This window comes from Glycine soja, chromosome 8 (assembly GCF_004193775.1).
Source record: "Glycine soja cultivar W05 chromosome 8, ASM419377v2, whole genome shotgun sequence".
In the NCBI taxonomy this organism is placed as follows: Eukaryota; Viridiplantae; Streptophyta; class Magnoliopsida; order Fabales; family Fabaceae; genus Glycine; species Glycine soja.
In genome coordinates, this window is record NC_041009.1 from 13,428,090 (window position 1) to 13,446,544 (window position 18,455).

The window sequence follows — 18,455 nt, forward strand, 5'->3', positions numbered from 1 at the left end:
AATGGCCAAATACAGATAAGGACGATTCTTTTTTTGCTAATGGCATGCTTGTGTATGATCTTGACAGACCAACCCACACAAAAATACAAAGTCATTTTGTTTATGTATATTCATTTTTCTCCACACAAAAAAATCCAAAAAATGTGTAAAGATTTGCAACTTGATTATACTTAACCATGTTGCGACCTAAACCGGATAATTGCAGTCTTTTTCTTTCTTTTTTTAACTTGAGGATAGTCGCAGTCTTATAATTTCATGTAAACTAAATAAATTATAACTGTTAAATGCAGGGCGTGTGTTTGGCTGATATATATTGAGTTGCCCTACGGCCCTACCCCCATATATGATCTGATAAAGCCTTGAAATTTTCTGTCACTATGATAAGTTACTTACTTTTAATTTATTGGATAAAGAAGTTGTTTTTTTGGAAAATGAAAAAAAAAAAAAAACTTCGTATCCCATTGCCCGAACCCATGACCAACAAGTCACCAAGACACAACTTTACCGTTGCACCAGGGCTCGCCCTCTTGTTATATAATTTGTACAGAAAAATTTAAAGAAATATTTTCTTTACAACCTAATTTAGCATTGGTTTTCCATAGGTTATTCCAATTCTGCTATTAAGACGTGCAAATAATTTATCTACAATAAAATCCAAATTTATTGAAAAAGAATATTCATCATACTTTAATTTGATACTTTATATGATTTCAATAAAAAAAAATAGTATCTAAAAAGTAGTCAAGTCTATATAAATTAAAGTATAAAATTATATGTATATATATAACTTTAAGCGAATACCCGTCTTAAATTGTAATTAAAATTATTTTAAAATTGGGTTATGTATATTAATTCGTTCAACTTTGCATATTTCGATACATTAAAATTCCAATATTAAAATCCATAAAAAAGTTTATTTACCAATAAACATATTAATGAAAGATAGAAAGGACGTAAAATTAGCATGCTTATTTTTTTTATTGAATTTCAATCAGGTTAATTACATGATAAATTGGTATTTTTTATGAATATAGTTTTCAAAATTTGCAGCGCGGTTTTATTAATTGTTGTTGACCGATATGGAGAAGACAAAGCAGAGATAGAGAAGAAATGCAAATAATAAATGAAGGCACGTGAATAGTATCAGATACCAGTATGTGTCATTGGATATATTAGTTTCTGTTTCTTGCGCATGCATTAGCTACTTTATCGGATCTTCAATCATTTTCCACCGAAATAGTATCAGAACCAATTTTTGGGTTTTATGCTGTACACACGAAACATGCATGTTGATGTTCTAACGAAGAAGAAAAAGAATAATAATAAGAAGATGAAGAAGAAGAAGAAGAAGAGAAGATGAGGAATATGAATACGACCTTTGCATTTGAGAACGTGATGGCTTAGCTAGTGCCAGATATCAGGCTAGCTATCACCTCGATGTTGACGTGCCATGTGCACCCTGCGCAATTCAAGGGCATGCAATGAACTGCAACTTAATTTAATTCTACCTATATATCTCTCCTACATCTAGCTATAATCCATATTCAGATTTTTTTTGTCAATGACTTATATTATTAGCTATAGTATTTCTTTTATCGGCCGATAGTAAATTGTTAGCAGAGAATCGAATTGAATCTACAATTTTTTTTGCAATTTTTGTTATTTATCAAACTAGTCTTATAATTAAAAAAATAATAATTATCTTCTCGGAAATGTGATAAAAAAATGAGTGCATCAAAAAATTTCTCATGTTAATGTACAATATTAATATTTTTTTGTATTTGTTAAATACAAATATAAGTTGAAATCTTATATCAAATCAAATGAAAAAGAAGATTGAACATTATATAAATAATAAAAATGTTCATAAATATAAAATTTAAGATTTTTAAATTAAAATGTGATGTTAAGTTTAATTATGTAATTAATTTTATTGAAAAAAATTCCTACAATATTTATCCCTCAATTACAGAACATTCATCTTCTAAAGCAATCTTACCTTTTCAGGTATTTAATATAGTTAAAAATATATTTTAATTCAAATCACGTATCTTTTCTTAACTATTCTTAATTAGGCATAAAATTACATATGACCAATTAATTATTATTTAAAAAAATGTGGAATCTTTTATAAATTGTTTTTTATATTTGTTTCATGTTATAATAAATTAATTAAATTTATTTCACTTACATATTTTCTTTGAATTGATACCACTTGTGTTCCAATTAAATCAATGGATTTTATTTGTCGCAAAAAACATGTATTCATTTTTTGTGGTACAAAGATGAAGGCATCTATACTTGCATCTTTATCCATCAATTTATTACTTTGCTTATAAAAAAAAATGTTTGCTTGCAGCTGATAAAAACATCTTAATTTGATTAATACCAAAACACTGATTTTTTAAATTTTTATCATCCCTTATTTATTAAACTTATAGCAGTGTGCTTTTAATTTCTTTCTCCACTTTTTCTCAAGAAATTACATGTTTCATTTTTGAACTTCACTTATTCTATTTTAAACTTTAAATTCAAATGAAACTTTTTTTTTCTTCTAAACGTTATTTCCTTTCTCTTTATACACGTCATCTTCATACACATATTCTCTATTTTAATTTCGTAAATTTCCTGAAATTTAAAAACCCAGTACAATGCAGCATTACAGTTATCAGTTAATAGTCCCACTTACTGATTTGGGTGGTTGGGTTTTAAACTAGCTGAAACCATAGATTCAATTTTTTTAGGGGAAACCACATAGATTCAAATTAAGATAACTTATCATTCATTTAATAATTTTATTGAAGTTCTAGCTTGCAATATTGTTGATTGGATTTGCATGAAGAACAACTACGTGTAATATATATTAATTCATTTCAGCTGGCAGGAAGCACTAATAATTTTATGCTCGGATTATGATTAATTAGGAGCTATATAATTAGCTGTAACGCAGGGCTTATATATATGCATTCTTTTGGTCGGTCCAGAACATTATCCAAATGTCGAAGCCTAAATAACTAATGCTTATGATACACTTTAATGATCATTCGAAGTGCATGACCCATTTCTCACACTAGTTAACAACTCACAGTGGTATCTGATACATACCCCCCAACAAAAAGAACCATGATTGGTTTATTTTTAATTGTTATCTCATATAGAATTTTATATATATATATACAAAATGGAATGCTAAAGAAGTTGACCAGCCATCAAATTTTGATTCATAGAAGGTTCATATAAAGTGCGGGAATAAAAAAGGTGCTGGCTCTTATCATGTTTTTTTGTAAGTAATTTGACAGAAGTAATATTAAAGTAGCACGTACCTTTGAACTGATCACCTTGTCCAAATTTTACGTCCATTCAACACCAATGTGGAATAAAGTTTAATTTATTCTCCTAGTTTATCTTTATGTATTTATAAATCTTTGTCACAAACTCTTTTTTCAATGTCGTAAAGGTTATAATACCATTGTCGTAGTTCGTCGTATGGGGACCTTTCAAATGTGCCAATGGCTCTTTCTTCTCAAAATTTGAATGGTCAAAGGAAAAAAAATAAAAAGAGTATTAGCATTTATATTTTTATTATTGATATCAAGAACACCGGCTGTGATTATGTAACCTTAATTTAATTAGAAAAGGCTATATCTCAATAGTTATTATTTCGTTGGCACTATTCTATTTCTTTCCTCCAACATTGTATAAACTTACATATACATAAACGCTTCTTAATCAACTTCCGCTGACAGTTTAATTAACTAATGTCTTCCGTCTTGAATTAAATTAATTAACGTAGTTTGAAGATTTGATCAAGACTTCTATTTCGTTGGCATCTTTGGAGTACTTGGCTCACTGAATTTAGATAGATGAGGCTCACCCTAATGAGATCGAAACTAGGGATATGCCCCACTATAATCCAATGGAGGAGATGAGAAAGAAAAAAAAAGGTGAAAGAATATTATTAGGGGCATAACTTCATAAGTACTATCCAAAGTACCCATTATATTATCTCAAAACACAGCATAATTCCAAATTATGCTCATCAATTAAAAATAAAGAAAAATTAGAGTACTTGCTTTTTCATCACATATCATTTTCAATACTCTTATCTTGTGAAGTAGAAAAGTGGGTGGTTCTTGGTTCATTTAACGCGTAACGTATCGTTTAGTGGCCCAAGGTTTTGCTTGATTGTCTCCCTAATCAAATAATTTAGTTGATCGATCCGTGACAAATCCGAGCAATTTGTTTGTATAACAATTGTGTGTCCATGCTCATCCAAATTCTTGCTGGGGCCATTTGCAAAATGCAAAACCGAAGATATGGACAAAACTTTCACTATAAATTGTCCGTGACATTTTGTTTTTGCGACCTGGAATGGTGAGCAAACGCATACTTTTTAGACAGATGATAATCAGTGTTTTTGGATTAAAAAATTATGAATAAAAATTATTTTTATTAAAATACATAAATTTATATTTTTCATGATTTTTTTTATTAAAATGTTTCTTTTTTTAATTTCTTAATCGGTACCTTAGTGCACTGATTTGTGGTTAATGGTTAAGAATACCCCTTTTTTAATGTTCTTATTAACTTATTGGTGCTCTTTCCTTCCGTACTACACCAAAATTCAAGCTCGAGATTCAAAGTTAGATTTCAAGGTTGTGGAATGTTCGCTTAGCCCAAGAAGAATGAATATTAAATTCTCATGTGAATATATAAAATTAGCTAGATTACAATTAAGCGTAAACTAGAAGTTAACGAAAAAGCGTTCTCCATGACAATTTTTTTCCCTTAATTATAGAACTGGTCCTTCATTATATTTTAAGATTTAATTTTATCCCTTAATTATTAAAATATTTAATTATCATTTTACATAAATTGTTAAATAATCAATTAAAAAAAACAACGTTTTACATTTATATTGACAACTGATATAAAACATATCAATTTTTATTATATAATTAATGGATTTGACAAAAATGATATAATTATTTTATTTTAAACAATTGAGGAATTAAATTGAATCTCTTAATAATTAAGAAATCAATTATATAATTAAATTGTTTTTACAGATTCTCCATGTCAATTTTAAGAAATAGTATATCTTACTGTGCATAAATAAAAACAAGGCTAATGAAAGTCTTAAGAACAGTAACTAAAAAATTAATATGAAAGATATATTAAAATTATGACGACCATATATTAATAATATTAAATATTATACTTTTTAAAAAATATATTAATAACACATTCTTTTGAATATATTATCAGACATTAATTAAAATTCATTAACAATCACAAATTGTTGCTAATTCTATGTTTTATTCAATGATTTTCTCTTTTTTAATTTTTAATAAAGTTTAGTTAATAATAAAGTAATGCATTAGAAAATTTTATGTTAGAATTTTGTTTACTCCAATAACTTTTAAAGTTACTCTTCATTTTTATTATTCATTTTCTTTAAAATATAATAATAAAGATTAATTATTTATTATAATCATTAGATAGTAAGGAAATGAATAATGAGAATAAAAAATAACTCTAATGGAGTAAGTGAATTTCTCTTTTTTTATGTATATAAAAAATTATTACCAAATTAATATTTTGAAGATATTTATTTACATTTGTATAAAAATAAACTGCACCTTATTTTTAGTTAATAAAGTAAATTGCGCCTGATTGTACCTGGCGGGTATTGGCAGATACAGTTATATCTGACAATTCAAATTATTCTGTTAATTTTTTAAACAGAAGAAAATGAAATGAAAGCCAACTAATTCTATTTCCCATGGGGGAAATGGTGTGCCAACGGTAAAGGAGTCTATTTTTGTTACACGGGGGTTGAATGCATAAACCGTAACGGTAACAAATTTAAAATTAACAAAATGGATATGATATTAAGAATTTCAACTAAAGGATAACAAGTACAGTACTGAAAGGTATGATGGGATTTGTCACATAGATTACTTGCGTTTACCAAAATCCATAGAAAATATCCAACACCCACTACCAAAACTTCTTTGAAATTGTTTTGCAAACACTTACCAAAATATCTTTGGCAATTATATGAGCAAATTATACCACTATTGTGAGGTAATGTTGATGGGTCATTAGTCATTACTTTACTATTAAACTACCATCATAAAAAAAACAAGTTTATTTCCGTGCCCTCAATCTCACGTTAAGGTACGTTGCTCTATAAGAGCACAACAAAACAAAAATATTAAAGGATGTTACTAACTAGCGTGCTAGCGGGTTAAATAATTAAAAAGAAGAATTTTTTTTATTAGAAATTGTATGAAAATGTATTCTAAAATTATAAGAAAGTACTCTATTCTCATTCCAATTAAAAAAATAAAATATTTTTTTAATTAATATCTTAAGGGTAGGGGACATAAGGAGAGGAGGCAGACAGATTATGTATAAAAATAATAAATATTTTTTAAATTATTATTTTTATGATAGTGATTGGTTATTATTATTTAAAATAAAAATTAGTTTAAAACTCATGTGCAAAAATAATAAATATTTTTTTAATTAATCATTACTTATTAAAGTTAAACATTTAAACAAATTACAATTAAAAAAAACCATTTATTAGGTTTCTGAATCCATTCTTATGCTTAAAGATACCAGTTATTATTTTTCATAATTAAATATATTCGGCCTTCTTTATGGGTTTTCTTTAGTAATTAAAGAAGTAAAAAATAAAAAAGAAGTTAAAAGTGGATATAGCATGCATGAATAAGGAAACTATCTGTCTATATGTGTCTAGCTGGATATCATGGAAATAGCATTTCCACACACCTGAAGTGCATTTGAAGTTTTGAAACTATTACTTTGGAATGATTAAGCATATATTCATAGATCACGGAACCAGAATGATGTATCTTTCAAACAACACTTGTTGCATTAAATAGTTCCCGTTTTTTGAAGGAACATGAAGTGGGTCACTCTATTTTTGTTTTATTAGTATTAGTAAGTGGTACGGAGAGATTATAGGGGGCTCACACCTACAGTAAACCTAGTTCATAGGTGGCATATGCATTTTTCGGGCTTTAATCATATAAAATGGCCTACATGCGTTAGAGTGTAGGTTGAGTTTATTTAAATCCTTCACCTTGACTTGTGCATGTAATGCCAATTTAAGACACATGATCGAATCAACGGGTAGGTTTTAAATGAAATCTATCGTTGGTAGTTGCATAACTTCCGAATCCCCCCACACAGTTATTCAGATTTTGCTTGGAAATGTTTTTAGTTGTTATATAATAATCTTTTCTGAATGTTAGTTCTTCTAACCAACCCATTCGGTTATCCTTTGTATGAATTGGAGCTATTCCTGTGTGTATGAGAAATGAAGAAATATAAATACATATTAAATGTAAAGATTAAGATCCTCAAGAAATTTATTCTTCATCTTCACTGGAACATTTTAATTGTATTTATCCTTGAATTTTAATGAATTGAGTTTAAATTAATTATGAAGGAAAATTATCACATATTTAAAACCATATAACCATTTAGATACACATTTTTTTGTAAGCATTTAAATTCATATTATATCATATATCTTGAACCAAAATAAAAAGATATATGCATATTATATAGCATGCTTTATTGTAAATTAAAGAAAATCAAGACAAAAATTGTATACTTAGCAATGGAGAGCATTCTATCTTAATTATTTGTTCAATCACCGTTAGAAAATACGAGAGTAACTACCAATTTGAAAAGAAAAAAAAAATACCTGATTAAAAATTCAGCAATAATATATAGAAAATATGAGAGTAACTACCAATTTTGAAAAAACTTCAGGAAAAAAAAACAATTTGAAAGCAGCTACCCTTCTCTTTGACAGTTAAACTTTACCCAAATTTCATAAAAATGTCTTGACGGAAAATAGTTTTTACAGCTACATTTAATGCATGCTCTTTGTTTTTATTGGCGCTGTAATAATCCCATAACTCGTCTTTATTTATCCACCTAATTAAACTGTGTAAGAACTCTGAAAATTGGGTTAGAGTACCTCTTGTACATATACCAAAAAAATGTACCAAAAAAGAGTGTCCCTTGTACTTTATTTGTTTAATAAAATCTTTTCCTATAATTAAAAAAAAGAAGGTTTTACGGCCACGTCAAATGAGAGTAAGGAGTTCTCATTGTCAATTTAAAATGTTTAATAATCTCCACAATAATATGTTTAATAATTTAAAAAAATTTATTCTAAATAATTAAATAATATTAACCCAAAATTAAATAGTTCAACAATCTTTTAATTACTTGAATAGCATTGATCGATTAATTATTAGGGTTATGAAATTATTATAAATAAAATATTAATTATTGTTAAAACATATATAACAAAAATATATAGAAATATATGTTAACATGCACTTCAAATTGATAAAGATATACATATAATAAACATTTATTTCTTAAAAAGAATATGGATTAAGCGAAGATATAATCAAATAAGAAAAATATGTAATCCTCACAACCAATCCAAACACTTCATATATTATAAGAGATTTGATAATGAACTGAAGTAAGACATGTCAGAGATAATATGATTTTAAACCTTCACTAACTTAAAACATAAAAAGGATTGACCAAACACATATTAGTCAGCAGATTGAAATATAACTCAAATAGTTAGCTCATTGATAAAAGTAGTGACAATTGCGCAAAATGAATATTAACTAATATAAATTTTAAATAAATTAATTAAATCATTAATAAAAATGGAGACAATTGTGCTAAATAAATATATTATTAACAGTAGTTGACATTTAACTAATATGAATGTTAATTAACAAAGTCCGGATGAATTGGCTAAACAACCTGGGTGAGTCTTGTAAATTAACCTCATGGTACTGATTTTGATTTTTATGGGTAAATTTTTTTTAATATATATGTTAGGTTAAATTAGTTTTTGATCTTCTAATTTATTATTTAACTTCAATTTGATTATCTAATTTTTTTTATTCAATTTAGTTTTTTAATTTTTTTAGATTCAATTTAATCTTTTAATTTTAAAATCGATTTTTTTTTGAAAAATATGTATTTTGTGGCAATTGAAAATCACTTACTATAAATTACATAACTAAAAAACTAATTTAACCTAAATGTTACTATAAATAAATTAGTTCATTAATAGAAGTGGTGACAATTGCAATAATCAATATATTCTTCACCGTAATTAACTAATATGAACTGCACTATAAATAATTGACTATATTAGACTGGATGATAAGATTAAAAAATGTCTCAACAAGTTTTGATAATATAGGGACTTAAATTTAAAACAAAAGAATAGTCTTTGAATTAATGTAATAATAAACAAATAATGTAAAAAATGAGCAAACATTTTGGTCCAAATACAATATTACAAGCATCTTAACAACGTAAAAAATCATACTCGATGAGAATATTGTTTTATTTTTAACATAGATGAGAATATTGTTATGATACATGTAAGATATTTTAAAAAATATGATGTTATGCAATGTAAAATATGTTAGACAAGGAAAACACAATAAAAATTTGATGTGAAACTAATTTCGGTACTAAATGCAAAAATCTTTTTAAAAAAAAAAGTCTCGTGTGACCACAAAAATATACACATAATAATATATGATACTAAACCATCAATAAATTTTAAAATTTATCACTAATCGCCCATTAGCTAATCTAATATACCAACATCAACATTAACTTTCATGTTCTATTTAAATACTGGATTGTTTAGATAAAGAATTTTTTTTCATTTAATTTATTATTTTAGACAAATAAAAAAATGTATTAGTTATGTTTTAATATTGGTATATGCTTTCGGTCTTTAGTATAAGTAGAATCAGGATTTTTTTTAAGAAAGTAGAATGAGATAGAAGATTGATGGAATCAGAAGATAACCTAGCCAAATATAACTATATTTTCTTAAAATTAAGGGTACAATTTAATGCTTTACTGATATTTATGTGAAAAGCATCAAATAATTTACATTTTAAAGGTAAAACAATATGTGATAAGAAGTTGTGAAAAGTTTGAAGATCGATAGTTGTAGCTAGAGAATAATATTTGTGTACAATTCAATCTTTTCTGTGCTATATTTAGACAAGAAAAAAAATACGTTTTTTCACTATATAATTTTTTTAATATTTATCTATAAATTTTTCGTGAGAAAATATACAATTTCCTTCCTAAAAGATATTCTGTGTCGCTTTAATCTTTGAATTTTTTTTCATTTATGTGCAATTAGTTCCCAAATTTATGAACTTGTTTACAAGTTTGTTTTATTAAAATTATGCAACTTGCTAATAACTTTACCTTTTTCTAGGACCAATTAGTAGAGACAAAAGCGTCCGGATACTAAAATAACACAAATAATTTTAGAAGAAAAAAAAAACAGAAATTATATAATTGTGTAAAAATTAAAATATTGTTGTTAACTTAGTGTAATAAGTTTTTAACAAAGTTGTATGATTGTGTTGTATAATATTTTGATTTCAAAATTTTATAATAATCAAATAAATGATGATAAAATTTATTTTCTTGTGAATTAAAGTAAACTCTTAAATCTAAGCCATTACTTGAATTTTGAGTTTTTTTTGACTTAAGAGGTGAAAAAAGTGAACCAAGAATCAGACCTTCTTTCCAACCCAAAGACCGCATGCCATTGTTGATTTCTCTAGAGAGGGTACACACAATGCAATGACGAAATTACCCTCCATGCAATCACAAAACAACGAAATAGCCCCTCACCTTCGTGGATCGGATTAGTGATTCCAAAACAAACACCACCGAATATCACGGCAATTACATTGCTGACCTGCCACTACCTTCAATCATGACTTTAATACATCCAAACCTTGCCATTTTCAAACCCAAAACATGCCTCTTTCTTCTCTTGGTTTTCCCCCCATATAGAGTAAGTTAATTACAAAAAGTTAAAATAAATATTAAACTTTACCAAAAAAAAAAAACAAAAAGAGATACTACTTAGACTAAGTAATCTTTTTTGAGTATATAACATAGCTTTGATTCTTGAATATGTGAACATAGAGGATCAATTTTATGACTTTTTATTGTGAGGATATCTTACTTTTTAGGATGAAAAAAAATAAAAATTTATTCATGTAATTTTATGTGTGTAATGCCAAATGTGTAACTTTGTGAATTATTGTTATTGTGGATCGCTTTATAAATGAATTCGTTATTCAATTATAGCTTGGCTGCTAATTTGATTAATTGAATAAATCCAATCATGCTGAGTTCCTTGTTTAACTTATAAAATTATAACAAGTTTGGATTTATAAACTCTTTAATTATAATAAACCCAACGGAAAAAACAAATAAAAAAACTAAGCTCACATGACTCATGAACTTCTGCAAATATGTTGTATCCGATCTGGAATCAACCACTGTTAGGAGATATAAATGCAGAAGTTAAAATTTCACTCATGAACTTCACAGTGAATAATTCACACTACACAGTCCAAACCTGAAACGGCATGAATTTTATCGCGGCTAAAATTTCCAGTTCTGTCCCTTTTCCGCTAGTTTCCCTTGAAATCGACAAAAAAAAAAAAAAAAAACTAAACGGAAAATTCAAAAGAGAGATTCTAATTCTCTGGTCGCAAAAATCAACAGAGTGAAAAAAATTTCCCTTTTTACAGTAAGAGAGAGCATTGAATCGAACAACAGCAAGAAAAAAAGAACCCAAAACAACTACAAATCCTAACATTGTGCCTCATTTCTTTTCCTCAAGATCCTAACGTAGTATATTTACAAAAAAAAAAAAAACAAAACCAGCAAAAGATCTCGCCAATTAACGGATTTCGTATTTTCTTTTTTGCTTTGTTTCTCAGGAAAACTCTTCCGGCGAGAAATTTACGAGCTCGGTGATGTCACGCGCGTTGAGTCCGAGACGAAGCGCGTCGAGAACACGCTCGAAGACGAAGACGCGGCACGGCAGCCGGAGGACTCCTTTCTGCTCGTAGCCGTATTCCTGCGCGGATTCGTTGAGGAGCTTGACGAAGACGGGGTGGTTGAGGAGCTCGGCGCACACGACGAAGCGCTCCATCTCGTCGCCGACGTAGATCGGGACGTGCCCCTCCGGAACCACCGCCGCGGAGGAGCGGCGGATCTTGGATGGGGCGGAGAGACGGAAGGACTCGGCGCGTGGGCGGCGGTGGTGGCAGGCCTGGGAGGAGTCCGAACGGAGGAGCGTGTAGTTGGAGGAGTCAGCCACGCGCGAGAGGCGGCGGATGAGCTGCTTCATCTCAAGGAAAATGGGTTATATTAATTTGGAGAAAACAGTAGAGAAAAGAAAGGAAACTATGGCGTTTGTTATATGGTTTGGTTGGGGTGGGGTGGGTGAGGAGTGAGCAAGAGAATAAGTTATGATGGGAAGAGAAGAGTGTGAGAGGGGTATATATATGCGCCAAGGGTGGGATGGGGGATTCTAATGGAAAGGTGATGATGCCAGAAGTCTGGCAGGTACAGGTAAGCGTACTTGGCAGGTACAATTGGAGAGAGAGAGAGAGAGAGAGTAAAAATAAATAAATTCATATAAAGTGTGATTTATTAAATACTACTGCCAGAGGCTGTGCTTGGGTTTATTTTGTTTATTTATTATGGTGGCAATGAATTTATTGTTTGCTTTTTCTCAATGTGTTTTGCAGTGGATTTTGGGATTACCACGCCAGGGGAGGCTGGGATGGGAACGTGCACCGGTGTCCTCTGGATATGGTATGCCTATTCATGGCTTGGCTGATCAATTTTTTGGGTATCTTTCTATGTTTATTTTTTCTTCTATTCTATTTTTATTTAGACCAGTTTAGATTGAATATACCAATGATATTATGTCAATTAGTTGACTATAGGAGGTAAATTGTTATAAATTTTTTATTATTTATGTTTCATTCTTACCGATTAAAATATGATTTTGGTTTTATTTTTACTTTTTAGTTAATAAATCATTTTATTTTTAAGATTGGGTACATTTTTTTTACTTTTTAGATTGTTATACTACACCACATTTCTCCCCGCTTGAACTCCTCCTCGCGCTGGATAATTATGGAGATAATGTAGTTTGTTTAAACTTAAAAAAATAAATAGGATTAATCTAATAAGTAAAAGGGATTTATTTCTTAAAATAAATAAGAAATTATTTTTTAAATATAAACAATTTAGATAAATATATTAAAAAATAATTTATTTTTATTAAAACAAATATTTATTTCTATAAATAATTTTAAACAATCTGCTCCATATGAAATAGTCTTGGCTCTACATAATTAGGCTCAATCGGACAGATTTTGGCCTAGTGTATTCGAGTGGAGGAGATTCAATCACTGTTTAACTTGCACTTTATGTTTGGTTTTGTGTCAATTTGAAATTTTGTAGGAATCTCGCATCAAAGTTTTCATGTTTATAACAAAGTTACTTCATATAACTTTTAACTTTTCACGTTTTTATTAGCGTTTATCTTTTCACCACTCGACCAAACATGCTAATATGTTGGAAGTAGAGAAACTAAACAGCCAGTTCACATGTTCCATGTCAGGGTTCTTGAAAGTCATCAATAAACCACATTTAAACTCTACAAATGTTGACACCTCTCATACCACCATATAGATTCTCTTTCCATTTTTGTTACTATGTTGAAATATGTATTGATTTGGATATTAAAACTCCTTTATAAATACCCTACGTCCCTACCTTTACATGTTTATCAAACTAGTATCTCTACCTTCTTCACTTAATTAAAGTTGATTAATTAGGATATTTTGGAAACAATGATTAGACTAGATTCAAAAATAACTTTACAAATTTAGAAATAAAATATTTAAAAGAAACCTAATAAAAAAAACATATTTTTTAAAGGAGGGGGGATTGGGATTATAAGAGAAGAAAACTTTAGATTTTTTAATGTTGAGTTAAGATGGTTTGGTTGATGAATAGAGTAAGAGATTATTTAATCAAATTTAATCTGTAAATATTTTAAATATAAAATGAGAATTTAAAGACTACTTTTACTTATATGCTTAAATATTTTTCAATTCAGATTGGACATAATGATATACTAATCATGAGTATGGATTAAATAAATTAATGAGATTTACTAAACTGAAAGTTTTAAGCGCATATGCGCGCTTTTTATATTTAATTATGTTAATTTTTATTATAAAATATAAACATTTTAAGAGCTTTTCTTTTACGAGAGTATTTTTTATTAAAAAAATCTTAGCCTCTCATATGTCTTAATCTTTCATTTTTATCTTTATTTTAATTAATTTTTAATATTTATAAAAATTGTTATTAATTAAAAATAACCTTGTATCACAATATAAATTGATTATATTAAATTTAAAATATAATTTATGTATTTAATAAAAATTATCTATTCTGAATTTTAGTTATAATATGATTCATATATTTAAAAATGTTTACTTATTATAAATTTTAGTTATATAATAAAATAAATATTTAACATATACATTAGACAACTAAATACTATTTTTATTTATATTTAGAGGTATTATTGTAACGTACGTGATATGTGCTAATTATTTTAATATTAATTTAAAATATTCATTATCTTGGATGCTAATTAAAGAAATTTGGATACTAATTTAAATAATTAATAAAAATAAATAAAACAACATTTTTTACTAGATGACTATATAAAAGGGATAAATATTAATCTAATTTGATATAAAAATCAAAGACACGTCTTTTTTCTTTTTTGAAAATAATATATTTTCGTGGTCGAAAGTCATGAGACCAATTCCTATATGCTTAAGGCACATAATTATCTATCAATTGAGTTTGAGCTTTTAATTTGTTGGTATTAGGGATGTGTTTCAAAAATTGAAATAGACACAACTTAATTTATAAGAAAATTACCTATTTAAATAGCAGTTTTCTCCCTTTAAAAGATGCAAAATCAAATTTGTTACCTCATTGTTCATAAATCAACCTTCCCACTTGATCTTAGTCCCTTTCTCAGATAACTTACCCGGTCTTAGATTCTTCATGCTTATTACTCAAGACTCGAGATTGAGAGATTGTATACTATATGTTTTATTCTTATAGAGTCAACTTGTCCAAAACCCATGAACTCGGATGTTGAACAACTTAATTCAAATATGATATTATTATATAACTCATACTAGACTTAAAAGGAAAAATATATTATATTTTATACTTGAATGTTCTTGAATTATGTCTCTTTTATTCGAGACATGATCTAACAACAGGAATAAGAACAAAGTAAAAAATTTTAGAAATAAAAGATCAAATTAAAGCCTAAAATGTAGATAAAGGACTAAATTTTTATTTTAACCTTTTAAATATTTATATTGTTATAATTAAAATTATAAATAAATGAAATTTTAGATTTATAATGAGCAAGTTTAAATTTTGATATAGTATTATTTTTAACTAATGATAATTTATTAAAATAACTACTAAAATGTAAAAGAAAAATAGAGATAAACGAGGATAGAGTGAAAGGTTAAAAAATTAAAATACGCAAATAAAGAAAAAAGAAATATAGCTTGAAATGATTAAGAGAGAAATTTTTTATTTGTTGCGGTATAATATGTGAAATAAACATTAACAAAGAATTGAAAGAATGTTAAAAATATCTAATTGAAAGATCAAACTAAAAATAATTTTGTAGGGTCAATATTCATATTATAAATTATTTTTCTGATGCATTTCATATTATATAGAAAAATTATAATGTACATTCATATTATAGTTATATTGTGGATCCGTCATTGCACACATATGAGCTAACAAAGGGTTGTTTCCCGAGTTCGAGGAAAATGCCGAAGAATCCAGTTTCAAATAGGAAACTCGGGAACTATTACGGTTGAGGTTAAGGATAAATTCTTATCAAACACACTTTGGAATTGGATAAAGCCTTAGCTTTAAACAATGTGTTATATGCATTTAAGAACTTAGTCTCTAGAGCGTTATTGAATAAGGCTAGCTTAAAAATAGTCTTTGAATCTAATAAAGTTGTTAATTGTTATTAAAAAAAACGTGGACTTTGTGAGGGAAAATTTTGCTTGTTTGTTTTAAACACTATATATAGAAATCAATAGAAACTCGTGGCCAGCTTTACTTATATCGATGGATCTCTTAAGTCTTAACCTTTGGCATGGACAACTAAAAGACTTTAATATAACATCTGTTAAACGTTTCCATATGTCCATTTTATTAATCAATTTGAGTCTAATAACATTGTAATTTGTAAGAAACCTGTATTTGGTTTGAAGGAAATAAAATGAAAAGAGGGAAAAAACTAATCGAAGAAAAAATAAAAAAAGACCACGAAAAATCAACATTTGCATTCCTTTTTAAAAAAATTTCTTTAACTGAACAAAAATAAATTCGTGTTCATGTTTTTTCCCTCTTACCAAGCATACTAAAAGTTTATGCGACAAGATATTTTATGTGAATTTGAAAGATAAGAAATAACATATTAAAATTGTTTTGTAATCTGGCATTATAAATGATATAATCAGTTTATAGTAAAAAAAAGTAAATGTAGGTTATGAATAGACAGAGAAAGAAAAAGAAAAGAAGAGAGGAATAAATGCGTTTAACGTGAGTGAAAGGCAGCAGCGTGTATGCAGAAAAGGATGAGAGAGCAATTAGCGACGTGAAGGACTGTAGGTGTCCCATTCCGTATCCGTAGTTTGTTTCAGTACAGTACAGTTCCGTCACTCCTTTTTCTTTCCACATAAGAGTCGTATCGTATCCATCAATCCTATCCCATTTGTATTAAATGGAGGTACTTAATTTTAAATATATAAAAAGATAATTTGAAAATTTTGTATTTTGATTTTTTTTTTAATTTATTAATTCATTGATTCAATAACAAACTTAAGGGTTTATTGGTTTACCTAAAATCTATTAAATTTACTCCTAATCTACTAAATAAAAATTTACATACGAACTAACTTATAGAAATCAAGTCAACTTATAAGAATTTGATATATAACCATGCTCTTAATAATAATTTTAATATAATAATGGTTAAAAACTGTTATAAAATAATACTTGCTAATCTAATAGTGTTTTTGCAGGCGTGATTAACATAATGATAATTTTTAATTGTCATTATAGGCTAAATTATACATTTGATATTTTATGTTATTTTTAAATTCAGTTTGGCATCTTTTTTTTAAAAAAAATATCTTTTAAAATTGGTTAATTAAATTTTTTTTTCATTTGTTTAGAATCAACTCTCTTAATAATTTTAATATAATGAAAGTTAAAAATTGGTATAAAATAATATTTATTGGCTTAACCATATTTTTTTCATGTGTAATTAATATAGCAACAATTTTTAATTGTTACTATAATATTTAAAAGATATAAAAATTATAAATCCTTTGCAAAGAACTACTCCATTTTTTGTGTATGATTTCTTGTTTTTTTTTCATAAATCTTAAAATTGATATTGGGTTATTTTAAAACATACATTTAGACATGACAAAGGAACATATTGGGAACAAGTTTGACTATCTCCTCCTTTACCTGCAAAAAGGAGGACCAATCTAGATTTAAAAGAGATAAATTTAAAATTATAATACTCATTTCCATTTGTCAGGTTTTATTAAGTTTGAAGAAATCTTCACACCATTTTTTATAGTTTTAATTTACTTATGTATTTTTAAATAAATTACATATGAAGTTATTAATTATTCTTAATTCAAATATTATATTAAAAATAATAAATAGTAAATAAATTGAAACAAAAAATTAAGAATTAAATTATATTTGCAGTTAAATGTATAATTTTGAGTTTTTTATTTAATTATTATTAAATTTTAAATTATTTAACAATTAAAATAATTTATATTTTTAAAATTATAACAATAAAATCTTATGTGTGTGTGTGTGTTTTTGAGATCTTTTTGTAAGAAAATGTATACCTAGAATGACACATACTTTATATGAATTAGAACATTAGTGATATTTAAGATTGATTACTTCTTAATGACATGATTAAAGTATTGGAATTTATCGCATTGCACAAATCCTTGCCATCGTGAGGCCAAATCTTCCTTTGCTTGATCAAATACTTTAAATACTAAGGTTTTTTTTTTAAAAAAAAAAAAAAGCAAACCCTAGAGAGAACAATTGAATGACGTGAGGAAAATATGGTTCACTATTTATTAACCCTACACCTCTCATTATGAATTTAATGATTAAGTACGCATTGTTTTTCACACATATCAAAATTATCACTACTAGAAAATAGACTTTTTATAATTATTATTAAAGACTTTTAACATCCGCTATTAACTAATGTTGAAACTATCGACATTAATTTAACAATGTTAACATCGATTGTTTAAAATCGATGTTGTTTTCTTCTCACCAACATCGGTTTTTAGATGTTGTTAGTAAAACAACATCAGTTTTTCTAA

At 27.1% G+C, this 18,455-nt stretch overlaps 1 protein-coding gene across 1 annotated transcript; it reads right to left on the reverse strand.

Moving 5' to 3' along the window:
• Positions 1-11,603: 11,603 nt before the first annotated feature.
• Positions 11,604-12,522, reverse strand: LOC114422988 (auxin-responsive protein SAUR71-like). The gene has a single exon (XM_028389570.1). It carries the CDS (start codon positions 12,278-12,280, stop codon positions 11,864-11,866), a length of 417 nt encoding a protein of 138 aa, XP_028245371.1. The 5' UTR covers positions 12,281-12,522; the 3' UTR covers positions 11,604-11,863.
• Between the last annotated feature and the right edge of the window lie 5,933 nt (positions 12,523-18,455).